Below are 14,450 nucleotides of genomic sequence, written 5' to 3'. Positions count from 1 at the left end.
ATAATAACGAAGTACAGGGTTTTCTTTAGGCTACTCAAAAAGAAAAAAAAAAAAAAAAAAAAAGAGTCTTGATCTGGTTAACCTATCTTGCGTTTAGTCATAGCCAATTACAGCATCATCTTTTCTAGATTTTGGTTAAAGTTTTACACAAAAGAAGAAATTTTCAATGCTTTAAAAGACATAAAAGTATTTTTTAATATATTTAAAATGTTTGCAGCATAGTTAAAACTACTTGTATAAAATTGCGTTTTGAGAGGAAAACATACGCGGCATGACTGGCATCTAATAATTACATTCAGAAATAATGTAGGCTAAAATACGGGTAGCCTAAATCAAAATGTTTGGCTTAATTTTTGATTAGTAACATATATGGTTAAGAACTTTATTTGGACAACTTTAAAGGCAATTTTTTCAATATTTTGATTTTTTTGCACCCTCAGATTCCAGATTTTCAAATAGTTGTATCTTGACCAAATATTGTCCTATCCTAACAAACCAATCAATGCAATGATAATTCACCAGATTCATTACTGATAAATCAGTTATGTAAATTGAGGGACAGACTCAGGCGCACAATAAATTTTCATGCATGATATCACTGCTGGTGGGAGAGGCCTCATCTCATTCGGAATGCCACGGAATTTGTCCGTTTTTGGATGAATAAATCAAAATTGGGTCTGTCACTTTGAATCGAATCGCGATATGGACTAATTTCTGTGAATATTAAAACGCAAAAACGGGGTTTAGATATGAATCCTGCATGTTCCGCTTGGCTCAGTGTGTATTAATGGCGGAAACATGGTTTTGTTTACTACACAAAAACTGAAGCACACGTGAGGCTCGTGGTGATTTTCGGCCTCTGCGTCTCATATGACAACGTCTGCCTCTCCCATCCCCAAAGAAAAACACACTACTCCATTTACTGTAGTCTGCTGCCTTTTAATTAATGGAGTGTTTTTTTCTTTGCACAAAGTGCAAACAGGCTGCCATGTTGGCAGGGGCTACATTACCTCTGCCTGCTAGTGTAACAACCTTACAAAAGACGGCAGTTAAACGACATTTCCAGTGACGTAAATGATAATGCGCATAGCATATTGTTTTTGCCACAAGAGACCCAAGTTAGCGTCCGCCTTTTGCCGAAATCGTTCGTTTCCCTTTTCACATCTCATATCACAACGGAAAGGCATTTGTTTTCAAATTAAGATAAAAATAAAGGAATGAGTGAAGCAGGCGTGAGTAACTAGTGAAAAAAACGGAAGTTAATTTATATGGGCCAAGTGGAATGGATTTGCCAAAGAAGTAGCGTGGAAAAGCTGTAGCTAAATTGAGTTTAATTTACTAGGGCATTCCTCATGTATTTTCTCAGATGTTATTCATAATGTTTCCCCCTTTAAATCAGTAAATAAGCTCATCTTCACTAAATGAAGATTTCTCTGAGCCAGCACCAAGCGACAAAGAAAATGCATGTGTGCAAGGTCAGAGGTAAAATGAAATAAATTTCTTTGTTGCTCCAGATATCCACTTTTCAAAATAATGTATTACTTTTGAAACGTAACATTAAAATAATAAAAATTCACAATATTAAATGACAAAATTGTCAACTAGTATTTCCATTGTCGACCACCAGCAGCAGCAATTGACTAATCTCGCAAGTCCCTAGAACTAACATTATTAATCAATTGGTAATTAGTAATAATATTTATTTTTTTATTCCATTTAAAAATTAGGGTACATTTTCATGGTTCAATACTTTTTTTTTTTTTTTTTTTTTTTTTTTTAATTCAGTATCCATTTTAAAAACTATCAGTTGATTAAACCGTTATCGGCTAGTGCAGCCCAACCTAGTTACCATTATTGGTAACATCCATTAGCGGTCAAGTGGAATGGATTTGCGAAAGTAGTAGCGTGGAAAAGCTGTAGCTAAATCGAGTTTAATTTACTAGAGCATTCCTCATGTATTCGCTTAATTAGAGACGGTAAAAGTGGGTGGGTCCAATATCATTGGTCTTCAAAAGTCCTGTCCCACCCACATAAAATGGTTCTGACGCCCATGCTGCTACAGAATTTCTTCCTCTTTGCGTTCGTCTTCAGCATCTCTGGCCTCTGTTAACGGATGTTTAAAGAGCTCGTAATATTTCCACACCCACAACATATATATGTCCGGCCAATTGGTGCATCTGTACTCCACTGTATATATTAAAAATAGATTAATCATTGTTTAAGCTACAAAGTTACTCGTCAAGAGGGTATTTTTGACATACTTTTGTAGACTATCTGCCGTCAGAGACGCATCTCTCGGTGATCGCTTGAAATTTTAAATGAACAAGGCTTTAAAACACATGCAAATGATAAACTTTCGTGACGATGCAGCAGTGGCCCGATCGGGCCAGTAACAGATTCGTCAACTGTCCCGAGCATCTTTCACGCTGGCCTTTCTTAAATTAGGCTAAGAAACCCTCAGAAGACAGTCAAAATATGCAATCCATTTGAAATACTTAAACTATGAATCAAATGGTCAAATAATTCAACACTCTACAGACACCTCGGCAACTGAATCGCCAATTACATGTTTGTAAAATGGTACAGCTTAATTAGAATTAAAACTTGATAACCATGTATGTAGTCATTTTAAATGAACTTAGGACTGGCGGTAGTGCTTTTTGCTCATTCAGTGTTTCTAACTAACAATAAAACTGATAAAATAATAACAGTAGGGCTGGATCAAAATATTCGATTATTTGAATATTCGTTCGGTGGGCAGGCATTCGATTTTCAATTTTGAGATTCAAATATTCTTTTATTTATTTGTTATTTTTTTCGAACACCTGGCTTCCCCCTTAAAACTGTTCTCATTGGTGCTTGAATTTGAATCACCCATGAGTGAACGTCATAAACATCATGATTCAGTTAATCTGGAAGAGAAGACAAAAATGCCCAAGACCTCAGCTGTGTGGAAGCACCGTAAATTGAGTGAGCAGCCGTACACCTCCTTTGTGTTCCGGCCACTTCAGCTCTGTCGGAGTGCATTTTCTCAGATGTTATTCATAATGTTTCCCCCTTTAAATCAGTAAATAAGCTCATCTTCACTAGTGAAGATTTCTCTGAGCCCGCACCAAGTGACAAAGAAAACGCATGTGTGCAAGGTCAGAGGTAAAATGAAATAAATTTCTTTGCTGCTCCAGATATCCACTTTTCAGAATAATGTATTACTTTTGAAACGTAACATTAAAATGATTAAATTCACAATATTAAATGACAAAATTGTCAACTAGTATTTCCATTGTCGACCACCAGCAGCAGCAATTGACTAATCTCGCAAGTCCCTAGAACTAACATTATTAATCAATGTGTAATTAGTAATAATATTTATATTTTTATTCCATTTCAAAATTAGGGTACATTTTCATGGTTCAATACTTTTTTTTTTATTCAGTATCCATTTTAAAAACTATCAGTTGATTAATCCGTTATCGGCTAGTGCAGCCCAACCTAGTTACCATTATTGGTAACATCCATTAGCGGTCAAGCTAAATTTAAGGCATCTCTGAAAGGAGCCTAACATCTTCAGAAAAGACTAGACGCCATTTTCTTTTCCTCTCAGCTCGGTATAATGCGTAATGCTGAGGCCACACCAGATGGTTATGTAGGGGTACTGTATGATGTAGGGGGTCGACCGATATGTGACCGATATTTTGAACATTTTACAAACTTTAGCGATGATGCGACACTGATTCTATTGTGCAAGTAACAATTCCTGTGTCAACTGTGCTGCTTGCTTATTGTCAGACGCGATGTTGTGATTGGAAGCCATTTGCGCACTTTCGAGAGAGAAAGAGAGAGAGTGCGCTGTCATTCACTCGCACTTTTTGTGAAATTACGGCTCACATTAGTGTTGTCCAAAATATCGATACTGAAATAACTGAACAGTACCAATACTAATTTCCCGAAGTATCGATATGCCGATACTAGCCGAGCGGTCACTTTTACTTCTCTCCAAAGATGCACTGACAAACACCACACGTGACCGCAGTGCCTGTCTCGTCTCATTCGCTCTGAATAAATAACATAAGTGAAGTGAATAGAAAGATGGCGAGTGCGGCGCCCCCGCGACGGGCTTTGGTTGATAAAGAACACAGCAGGAGTGCTATCTGGAAATATTTTGGATATGAAGCAAATGAACATGGAAAGCCGAAGGACACAAGGCGCTAGCGCTAACACCTCTAATGTAGCAAAGCACCTGAAAGACAGGCACGAGAGGTTTCAAGAGGTTGGTAACTATTCTCATTTTAACATTACTGAATCATTAACCAAGAAGGCCTAGTATTGTTGCTGATATGAGTGTTGTCTCGTTTTTTTCACCGTAATTCTTAAAGTTAATATAATCTGACTGTAAATACAAGACAAGTAAATACTTTAACTGTGGTCAAATGTAAATTAACTTGTGCTTATTTAACTTTATTCAAGAAATTATTACTTAAATTCTGCAATTTGTCTTTATGTCGATCCAGTGAGCAACTGAGCAACTGTTTTCGAGTGTGATGCAGGCATGTTTGCATGTGTGGATCGGTGATTATATGTGAATCCGGCATTAAAATCTGTTCATCAAATAATTTTTATGTATTAACCAGCATTTATGAACAATGAGCAATGCATTTGTTACAGTATATTTTAATCTTTGATAACAGTAGGTAAAAAAAATACAACAGATCATGTTAGCTCTGGTCCAATGAAAAAATATTAACAGATAGAACTTGGGATTTTAATTAGTTCATGTATTAGTAAAAGTTAGTTTAAATTAACTTTTAACTAAGATTAATAAATGTTTTGGAAGTATTTTTCATTGTTTATTCATGTTAATTAATGCTAACAAATATCTATTACCATTAGCTTAAGTTCTAAGATTAGTTAGATAGTTCAGTTCATTTAAAAAAAAAAAAAAAAAAAAAAAAAAAAAAAAAAGGTTTATTAAAGTTTGGCCTTCTCTTGTAGCACCAGAAAGAAGATGAAACTTGACCTGCAACAAAAACAACGTGCTCACAACCTACACTACCAGCTGTATTTGAACAGCAAAGAAAGTATGAAGCAAACTCAAATGAAGCTAAGAAGCTGAACAGGGCTGTAGCAGTGTAGTACCTCAAGACAATTTTGTTCATGTAAAATACACCTCATTGTCATGTTCTAGATTTGTTATATTCATCTTTAAATAAAAAAAAATAAATAAATTTACCCCCTTAATTAAACCTTAGTTTTTTTTCTCCGTGGTATCGAAACTGGTATCAAATATCGATATTTTTCAAGGTATCGAAGTCAGAAATTCCAGTATCGTGACAACACTAGCTCAAATAAGGTTTTCAAATTACTTTATAAGTTATTTAATGAAGAAATATGAATTGTACCTTACCGTCAGCATTATAATCGTTTTACCCACGCGGAAAAGCGCCTGAGCATGCCGCTGCATGTCGTACCAAACCTCTCACGGCAGGCGTGTAATCAGCTTTAGATCAGTTTATGAGATCTGCCTTTTTAGAGACCGCCAATCAAACTTCCCCAAGGGATTATCGGCCAATAATGATTGTAGCTGATCAATCGAAACACCCCTAACCGCTACCTCTTGTAATTCCTCATTAATTACTTTCTGATGACTAAAACATAACCTAAAATAGTAGAGTTGACTATTCAGTTCATTTAATGCACAATGGATTAACTTTAAATAAATAAATAAATAAATAAATAAATAAATAAATATTAGTAAAATAAATATAACTTGTATAATGTACACATTCATTCCACACAGACTGATATATTTCAAGTGTTTATTTCTTTTAATTTTGATGATTATAACTGACAACTAATAAAAAACCCAAATTCAGTATCTCAGAAAATTAGAATATTACTTAAGACCAATACAAAGAAAGGATTTTTTTAGAAATCTTGGCCAACTGAAAAGTATGAACATGAAAAGTATGAGCATGTACAGCACTCAATACTCAGTTGGGGCTCCTTTTGCCTGAATTACTGCAGCAATGCGGCGTGGCATGGAGTCGATCAGTCTGTGGCACTGCTCAGATGTTATGAGAGCCCAGGTTGCTCTGATAGTGGCCTTCAGTTCTTCTGCATTGTTGGGTCTGGCATATCACATCTTCCTCTTCACAATACCCCATAGATTTTCTATGGGGTTAAGGTCAGGCGAGTTTGCTGGCCAATTAAGAACAGGGATACCATGGTCCTTAAACCAGGTACTGGTAGCTTTGGCACTGTGTGCAGGTGCCAAGTCCTGTTGGAAAATTAAATCTGCATCTTCATAAAGTTGGTCAGCAGCAGGAAGCATGAAGTGCTCTAAAACGTCCTGGTATACAGCTGCGTTGACCTTGGACCTCAGAAAACACAGTGGACCAACACCAGCAGATGACATGGCACCCCAAACCATCACTGACTGTGGAAACTTTACACTGGACCTCAAGCAACGTGGATTCTGTGCCTCTCCTCTCTTCCTCCAGACTCTGGGACCTTGATTTCCAAAGGAAATGCAAAATTTACTTTCGTCAGAGAACATAACTTTGGACCACAGCAGTCCAGTCCTTTTTGTCTTTAGCCCAGGCGAGACGCTTCTGACACTGTCTGTTGTTCAAGAGTGGCTTGACACAAGGAATGCGACAGCTGAAACCCATGTCTTGCATACGTCTGTGCGTAGTGGTTCTTGAAGCACTGACTCCAGCTGCAGTCCACTCTTTGTGAATCTCCCCCACATTTTTGAATGGGTTTTGTTTCACAGTTCTCTCCAGGGTGCGGTTATCCCTATTGCTTGTACACTTTTTTCTACCAATCTTTTCCTTCCCTTTGCCTCTCTATTAATGTGCTTGGATACAGAGCTCTGTGAACAGCCAGCCTCTTTTGCAATGACCTTTTGTGTCTTGCCCTCCTTGTGCAAGGTGCCAATGGTCGTCTTTGGACAACTGTCAAATCAGCAGTCTTCCCCATGATTGCGTAGCCTACAGAACTAGACTGAGAGACCATTTAAAGGCCTTTGCAGGTGTTTTCAGTTAATTAGCTGATTAGAGTGTGGCACCAGGTGTCTTCAGTACTGAAGCTTTTCACAGTATTCTAATTTTCTGAGATACTGAATTTGGGGTTTTCATTAGTTGTCAGTTATAATCATCAAAATTAAAAGAAATAAACACTTGAAATATATCAGTCTGTGTGGAATGAATGTACACATTATACAAGTTTCACTTCTTGAATGGAATTAGTGAAACAAATCAACTTTAAGATATTCTAATTATATGACCAGCACCTGTATATGCATATATATACACACACACACAACCGTTCAAAAGTTTGGGGTCAGTACATTTTTATTGTTTCTTTTTTTTTTTTTTTTTTTTTTTTAAAGAAATTAATACTTTTATTCACCAAGGATGTATTAAGTTAATAATTAAAAGTTTATTAAAAGTTAATAATAAATAATTTACATTGTTATAAAATATTTATATTTTGAATAAACACTGTACTTTTTAAACTTGTTATTCATTAAAGAATCCTGAAAAAAAAAAAAAAACAGGTTCACAGGTTCCAAAAAATATTTGGCAGCACAACTGTTGATATTATCCAACATTGATCATTCTAATAATAAAACCGCATATTAGAATGATTTCTGAAGGATCATGTGACACTTAAGACTGGAGTAACAGCTGATAAAAATTCAGCTTTTCGTCACAGGAATAAATTCTATTTTAAAGTATGTTAAAATAAAAAACATTTTATATTGTAAAAACATTTTGCAATATTACTGTTTTTTTCTATATTTTTAATCAAATAAATGCAGCCTTGATGAGCATAAGAGACTTCTTTAAAGACTATTACAAGTCTTACTGACCCCAAACTTTTGAACGGTAGTGTGTGTGTCTATATATACACATACAAAAAACGCGCTGGCACGGTTTGTGGCAGTTTTTCTGATAACGCCAAAAAGAACTTCAATTACTCCGTCATTTTTGATCGTACAGATAAGAGCAATACATCAATCGAATCTGTAAGGAATCTACTTTTATTTGTGTACACTCATAATAACAACACTCTGTGGTTTTGTGAAATAAAGCAAACAAACAGGGTATGTAGTCTGCTGCGTTGTTCTCGGTGATCGTCATTAAGAAATGCGTCACTAAAATGAACTAAAACTCAGCGAATACTAGGGATGCACCGATCCGACGTTTTCAGTCCCGATACCGATACCAATGCCTGGGCTTTGTATATCTGTCGATACCCGATACCGATCCGATACCATTGTTGAATTAATAATAAACTGCATACCTTCCACCTTATACCTTCCTTCCACCATGTAGAAGAAACTAAAGGCACCAAACTTTCCTAACTAAACAAAGACAAAACAGATGTAATGTATTAAATACTTATTTATTTGTTATTTAAAGAACATAGAATGTAATCAAACTTTAAACTTAAAATAAATTAAAATAAATAAAATGTAGCAGTAGAAACAAAATAGTGTATTGGTCACACATACAATTGTAAATAAACAAGTTACCAAACATTGTAAACATTTTACGTGCAAAGTCCTGCCTGAATTCAAAATAAAACAGCAGTTGAACCTGAGAATAAACTAATAAAATTTGGTCAAACAACAACTTGGTCACACATACAAATAATAACTTAACATTGTAAACATGTAGTGCAGTGTTACACCACTCATTACCTGTGAATGCTCACTTAATCAGCAATGGCAAATTCTTTCTCATGAAGACAAGCATTTCTGTTCTCTCTGCTGTAAGCCTGTTTCTCTTTTCATCCACAATGTTGAAAACTGTGCTGAACACTCTCTCGCTTTCTACACTAGTGCAGGGGGCACAGAGATATTTTGTGGCAGTGGCAGCAAGACAAGGTAATCGGTATTTGTTGACTCCCCAGTACTGGTATGGGTTGTCTGAGGTAGCAATGGTTTTCTCTGCAAGATATCCATGCAGTTGGACTGCAGGACTCGAGCTGCTTGCTGCACTGGGATCTTCACACTCCTCCACAATTTGGTCAAACTCTTGCATAAAGCTGCTCTTACTTGGTGCTGCTGCTGCTGCTTCCACCCGAGGGGCCTTTTCTTGTGGCTCTGCAGCCTCTGATGCTCCAGCTGTGCTGCTCCTCAAGTCCTCTAGTTCCTCTAGTTCCCCTGTCAGTGCATCTTTTGCACTCATTGCAGATTGTGCACTTGTAAAGTATCTGAAACAGAAATAAAACATAGGTTAGGCTAAAGGTGAAAACTTGACACTACAACGTGAGGCTGATAAAAGTATTATAAGGCGTTTTTTGAGAAAATTAAAGGCTTTTAAATGCGCCTTAGTGCGGAAAATACGGTACAGTAGTAGTGTTACTGTGGAGAGAAAAAAAAATCTATTAAAGACCTAATGTAATTAATTAGTCAGTTTACAATCTTACCTGTCTTTATATCTCGGGTCCAGCAGGGTGGCAAGTGCATATAGGGGTTCATCCTCCACACTGTCGAAGCGTCTGTTGACAGCTTCAAGAAGGGTTTTTTTCATTGTTTTGATGCCAGTATCTGCATCGCCTTCTTTAGCCAGGATGCGTTTGAGGACGGTGACAGCTGGAATGACGTCGGCGGTGGAGGCAGTCGCTGAGCTTACTTTCCTTGTTAGCTCTTCAAATGGTGCTAGAACAATGCTCGTTTTTTCTAGCAAAGCCCACTGGTTGGCGGTCAGTGTACTGGGCAGGTCATTGTCAGCAATGTAAGCTCCGAGTACTCGCTTTTGCTCCAGAAGACTCTGTATCATCAAGTACGTGCTATTCCACCTTGTTTTGACGTCTTGTTGCAGGCGTTTAGGTTGCATTTGCATCTGGAGCTGGATATCTTGCAGTCGTGAATATGCAAGTGGAGAATGCTTAAAATGCCCCACAATTTGTCTACCGATTGCAATGGCATCGCTCACACTCCGCTGTGACAGTAGTCCCTCGTTGACAACAAGCTGCAATGTGTGAGCAAAGCAGCCTAAGCTCCGCACGCCCATGTTGTCCATGGCCTTTTTAATATTACTTGCGTTGTCCCTGAGTATGAGGTGCACTTTATTCAAAGGAATGTGCCATTGGTCAAGCATCTCCTTAATTGCAGCCGAAATGGTATCGCTGGTGTGTGAACCATGGAAGTTTTTAGCCTGAAGCATTGCACCGCGCCGTGTACAGCTCACGTCCAACCAATGGACAGTTAAACTTAAAAGCGACATTGGACACACAGCAGAGCTCCATATATCTGTAGTGAAGCTCATTGACTTTACATCTTTAATCTCTTTTGAGATGTGTTCGCACACTTTTTTGTACAGTTCTGGCAGTGCGGTCTCGGAAAAATACTTGCGTGATGGAAGAGAGTACCTTGGCTCCAAGTATTCCAGTAGGCGACGGAAGCCCTCATCTTCAACAAATGACATTGGTTGAGCATCTAAAACAATGAACTCTAAAACTTTCTGTGTTATTCCCAAAGCTTTCAAGCTTTCCGTCGGAAACTTTTCACGCCGTTGAAGTGCATCTGCCAAAGTCAGTTGCTGGGCTGTGGCCGCTGTATTGTCTCCTTTTCCTTTGGTTTTGTTGAGCTGCAGGAATTTGGCGTGCTCCTTAGCATGGTGCTTTTGGAGGTGCTTGATTAAATTGGTTGTATTGAATGTTGCAGTTTTACCACCACCCCTCAAAACATTTCCTTTGCAGACATTGCAAACAGCCGTCGAACATGTTGGCGCGGCAAGCATGAAGTATCTCCACACAGCCGACTCTTTGGCTCGCTCCATGTTGCTTATGCTCCAACTGCATTCCAGCATGCGACACACGTGCTGATGACGTAAGAGCTGCTGCGACGCTGCGACCTATATTTATAAGTCACTGGCTGCGACGGAGGAAGAAAAAAAAAAAAAAAAAGAGGAAAAAAACTGGATCGGCCCGTGGATCTGTTAATTTTTCCGATCCCCGATCCAGCTATTTTTTCAATATCGCGGCCGATATCCGATCCTAATATCGGATCGGTGCACCCCTAGCGAATACTCAACAGAGACATGAGAGATACATCTATAGAAAGCCTAATATGTCTAATTTTAAATGAAGTAAGCCTTATCGAAAACAAATATCATGTGTTAAAGTAATCTTTATGAAACCAACCCCATGTCCAGTCTTTCTCGTCAGACCTAATTATTTTTAATTTGATCACGCCCACGAGCTACGAACACTTTTGTTATTATAGTCAGCCACGTGGAGGCGCAAGCGGCGTACCGCCCACATCAACGTAAACAAAGCAGCGAGACTTGTCTCCATTGTTTATCTCGGCTACTTGCATCTTGTTACTGGAAGACGACACGCTGTGAGGAGTAAGATTTATATTTCCCTCAGAGGAAGAGCGCGATGCAACGCATGGCGAGATCCACCGAAGGAGTAAGTCTTTCTTTTACCTGCACCACAGATGAATGCTACATGAATGCCACATGAAGAGTGCTGTACCAACATCAGATGTTCAACTACACTGATTTTATTGTAAAACAATTTCCTGGACTACTGATGAGGAGTTTTGTTTCTTAAATCCATGGAAAGAAGCAGCAATCACTTAAATATGAGGTATAATTTACTTATTTCACTTGTTGAACAGAATCCAGAAAACAGTTTTCAGGAATGAAACAAAGTCTGTTCATGTCTCTATATTTAGATCAGTGTAGTCAATAATGTGCTTTTGACCTTCATTATGCATTTATTGATGATACTGTGTTGTAAATAAAATACAAATAGTCTAAAACTCCATTCTCTGAATCTCTCATTGTTTCTACTTGACAGTCACAGCCTCACTGATGGGCCTTTAGGGGAGGGCCTTTTGTTTCTCAGGTGTGAATCACTAAATATTCATGGCCGTTGTCACTCCCTCGCATATTCCTTTTCAATCACAAAACATGTCTTAAATTTAAATCAATATATTTTCTGTAAACGAGTGAACGAGATGATTTTCACATTTTGTAGAAAAAACTCGAGACTACCACATCCAGTTCTCAAAATTCTTGAAGTAAAGTTCTGTATGTGTTACATGGCCTTATTTCACTGACTTAAAGATTTTAGTTTTTCACTAACCACGCATAAACATTGTTTTCTCAAAAACACAAACATGTACATTAATGTTGCTTGCATATTATTGTAGCCCAATTTGTGCTGATTACAATGTAATCAGACTTTAGCCATTAATATGTTTTTAAGATACTGAAAAAAGCAAAACCTTTCAAAACTTCTCCAGGGTGCCAAAACACCCTCAGACCCCATAACAGTTTATTTTACTAACTTATTAATTTTAAGTTAAATTGTGCTTTGTTGGTAAGCTATAATGTCTACTAGAATGTTAAAAATGTTAATGTGTTAAGTAAACATTTTTAAATTGTTGTTTAGTAATTGTGCTTTAAAAAGCAAGACAAAACTGTAAAAAGCACATTTCGGCCATTTAATTGGTAAAATACATGGGGAAAAATACACGAAAAACCATGTTCTGTAATCAGCCTTCGGCCCAGTGTTTCATTTTGTTCGGTTTCGGCTAAGAATTTTCATTTCGATGCATCCCTAAAAAAATTATGCATCTATTCCACTTTACTGTAAGGTCTCAATCCTGCAGATTTTTTTTTTTTAATGATACCACATTTTTTGATAAAATTATTACTATTTTGCAGATTCTGCATGGTTTATGTAAGCTTTTGATCACAATTGTACAAAAGCAAAGCTAAACTACTAGGGGTGCAACAGTATGTGTATTTGTACCGACTGATCATCCCTTTGCCCTATTTCCTTGGAAGGGCAGAGCCCTGGGAGTTTAGACTTTGGAGTGAGCATAATGTGCCATTATGTAGACGTTTGGAATGCACTTGGCAAAGGGAGCGACATAATTTCTTCATTATCTTCAGCTGGCATTTTCCCATAACAATGCAGTACGGTGTCCGTCAGCCAATGTCGCTGTTGTAATGTCATAAATGTTTTTTTATTGTTGTTAGCCTAACTGTTGCAAATAAACGTACATTTTATAGGGATATGACGAGATCTCGTAGCACGAGATCTCACGAGATCCGAGGTATCTTGCGAAACCAATCGCATCTCACAAGATCTCATGACGATATCCTCGCAAAATATTTTGCAGTGTTTACATTAGAGCTGCACGATTAATCCTTAAAATATCGAGATCTCGATTCAAACACCCACGCAATCTTATTCCTGAATGACAACGATTTAGCTATGTCTATTAGGACTGTTCAAATCGCGAGTCTGAGTGGAGCGTGAGAAACACGTTTTGTCGCTGCCCATGTTAATGAATCAGAGGGTTGGGGTAAATGTGAACGCAGAAAGAACACCACAAACAGTCTTTTCAACCACATTAATCATTATTTCTGTGTTACAGACATTTAAATAATGGAAGTATTGGGATAAAAGTGTATAGCTTGTCTACAACACAATTGTCTACAGCAACAATCAAAACGAAAGTATCTTAACACTTGAATGTATAGTAACGCTTATCCTTTTCCGCCAGGAGGTGGCAACAACTGCCCGTTTAAAAAAAGGATGTCACTGTATCATTAATTTTGGAGATTTCAATAGTCAAACAAGTCTTATTGAAGTGAGACACTGATTCCTTCATTAAATGTTTTTTTTTTTTTTTGTTTTGTTTAAATGAATATGTTTTTAAAAGACTTAAGCAATGAACAGTTTGTCAGAAACACTAGTAAATTACGCTATCTTGTTTAGTTTCCGAATCTTTTTTCTCCAGAATCGTGAGAGAATCATGATCTCCAACTGATTAAAAACAACTGGGATTCTCAATTTATCCAGAACCGTGAAGCTCTTGTTTAAATGGTCTTTATTACTGCATATAATCCATTAAAATGGAAGTTTAATTTCATGAAGTCTCATAAAACTTTCAGAAAACTCATACTTTGAGTGAAGAAAATCTTTGTTGAATGTAGTGCTGTCAAAATTATGGTGACAATAAGGCATTAGCAGTTAAAAATAGTGACATTAAAGCAGGCTCTATTTGACCATATTAATCACTCCTAGTTCTAGCCAGCATTGCCAGCTCTGCAGTTTTTCTTTCCACTATACATTTGTAGCATGCCTTGCAACTAATAATCACAAAGACCTCTTTGCTTTCTTACTTCTGATAACAAAGTCTCAGCTTTCAAATCCTGTACATTCAAGTACGAAATACAAACAATGAATGCCGTTTTGACGCTTTTAAATGTGACGTGATAGATCGCTATTGCATCTCAGTTTAAATAGCAGGACGGAGAGCAACTCTCTTCCAGTTAAGTTATAGCGCAAAATACACATGAATGTACATCAAGGTATGTTGAAAGATACTGTATGGCTTACCCATATGTATCACGTCTAATGTAATCGTTCGATCAGTGTTTCAACCTCGGAAAGATGCCAATAAAACGGAT

General features: G+C 37.3%; 1 protein-coding gene across 1 annotated transcript; it reads right to left on the bottom strand.

Annotated features, from left to right (window-relative positions):
• Positions 1-8,491: 8,491 nt before the first annotated feature.
• LOC127179114 (zinc finger BED domain-containing protein 4) lies at positions 8,492-13,741 on the bottom strand. Its single transcript, XM_051132410.1, has 2 exons — positions 9,439-13,741; positions 8,492-9,222 (listed from the first exon to the last, which is right to left on the bottom strand). Exons 1-2 carry the CDS (start codon positions 10,821-10,823, stop codon positions 8,718-8,720), a joined length of 1,890 nt encoding a protein of 629 aa, XP_050988367.1. The 5' UTR covers positions 10,824-13,741; the 3' UTR covers positions 8,492-8,717.
• Between the last annotated feature and the right edge of the window lie 709 nt (positions 13,742-14,450).

The sequence above is a fragment of the Labeo rohita genome, chromosome 16 (genome assembly GCF_022985175.1).
Source record: "Labeo rohita strain BAU-BD-2019 chromosome 16, IGBB_LRoh.1.0, whole genome shotgun sequence".
NCBI lineage: Eukaryota > Metazoa > Chordata > Actinopteri > Cypriniformes > Cyprinidae > Labeo > Labeo rohita.
The sequence above is the reverse complement of the archived record's forward strand: the minus strand, read 5'-3'. Positions and strand labels throughout refer to the sequence as shown.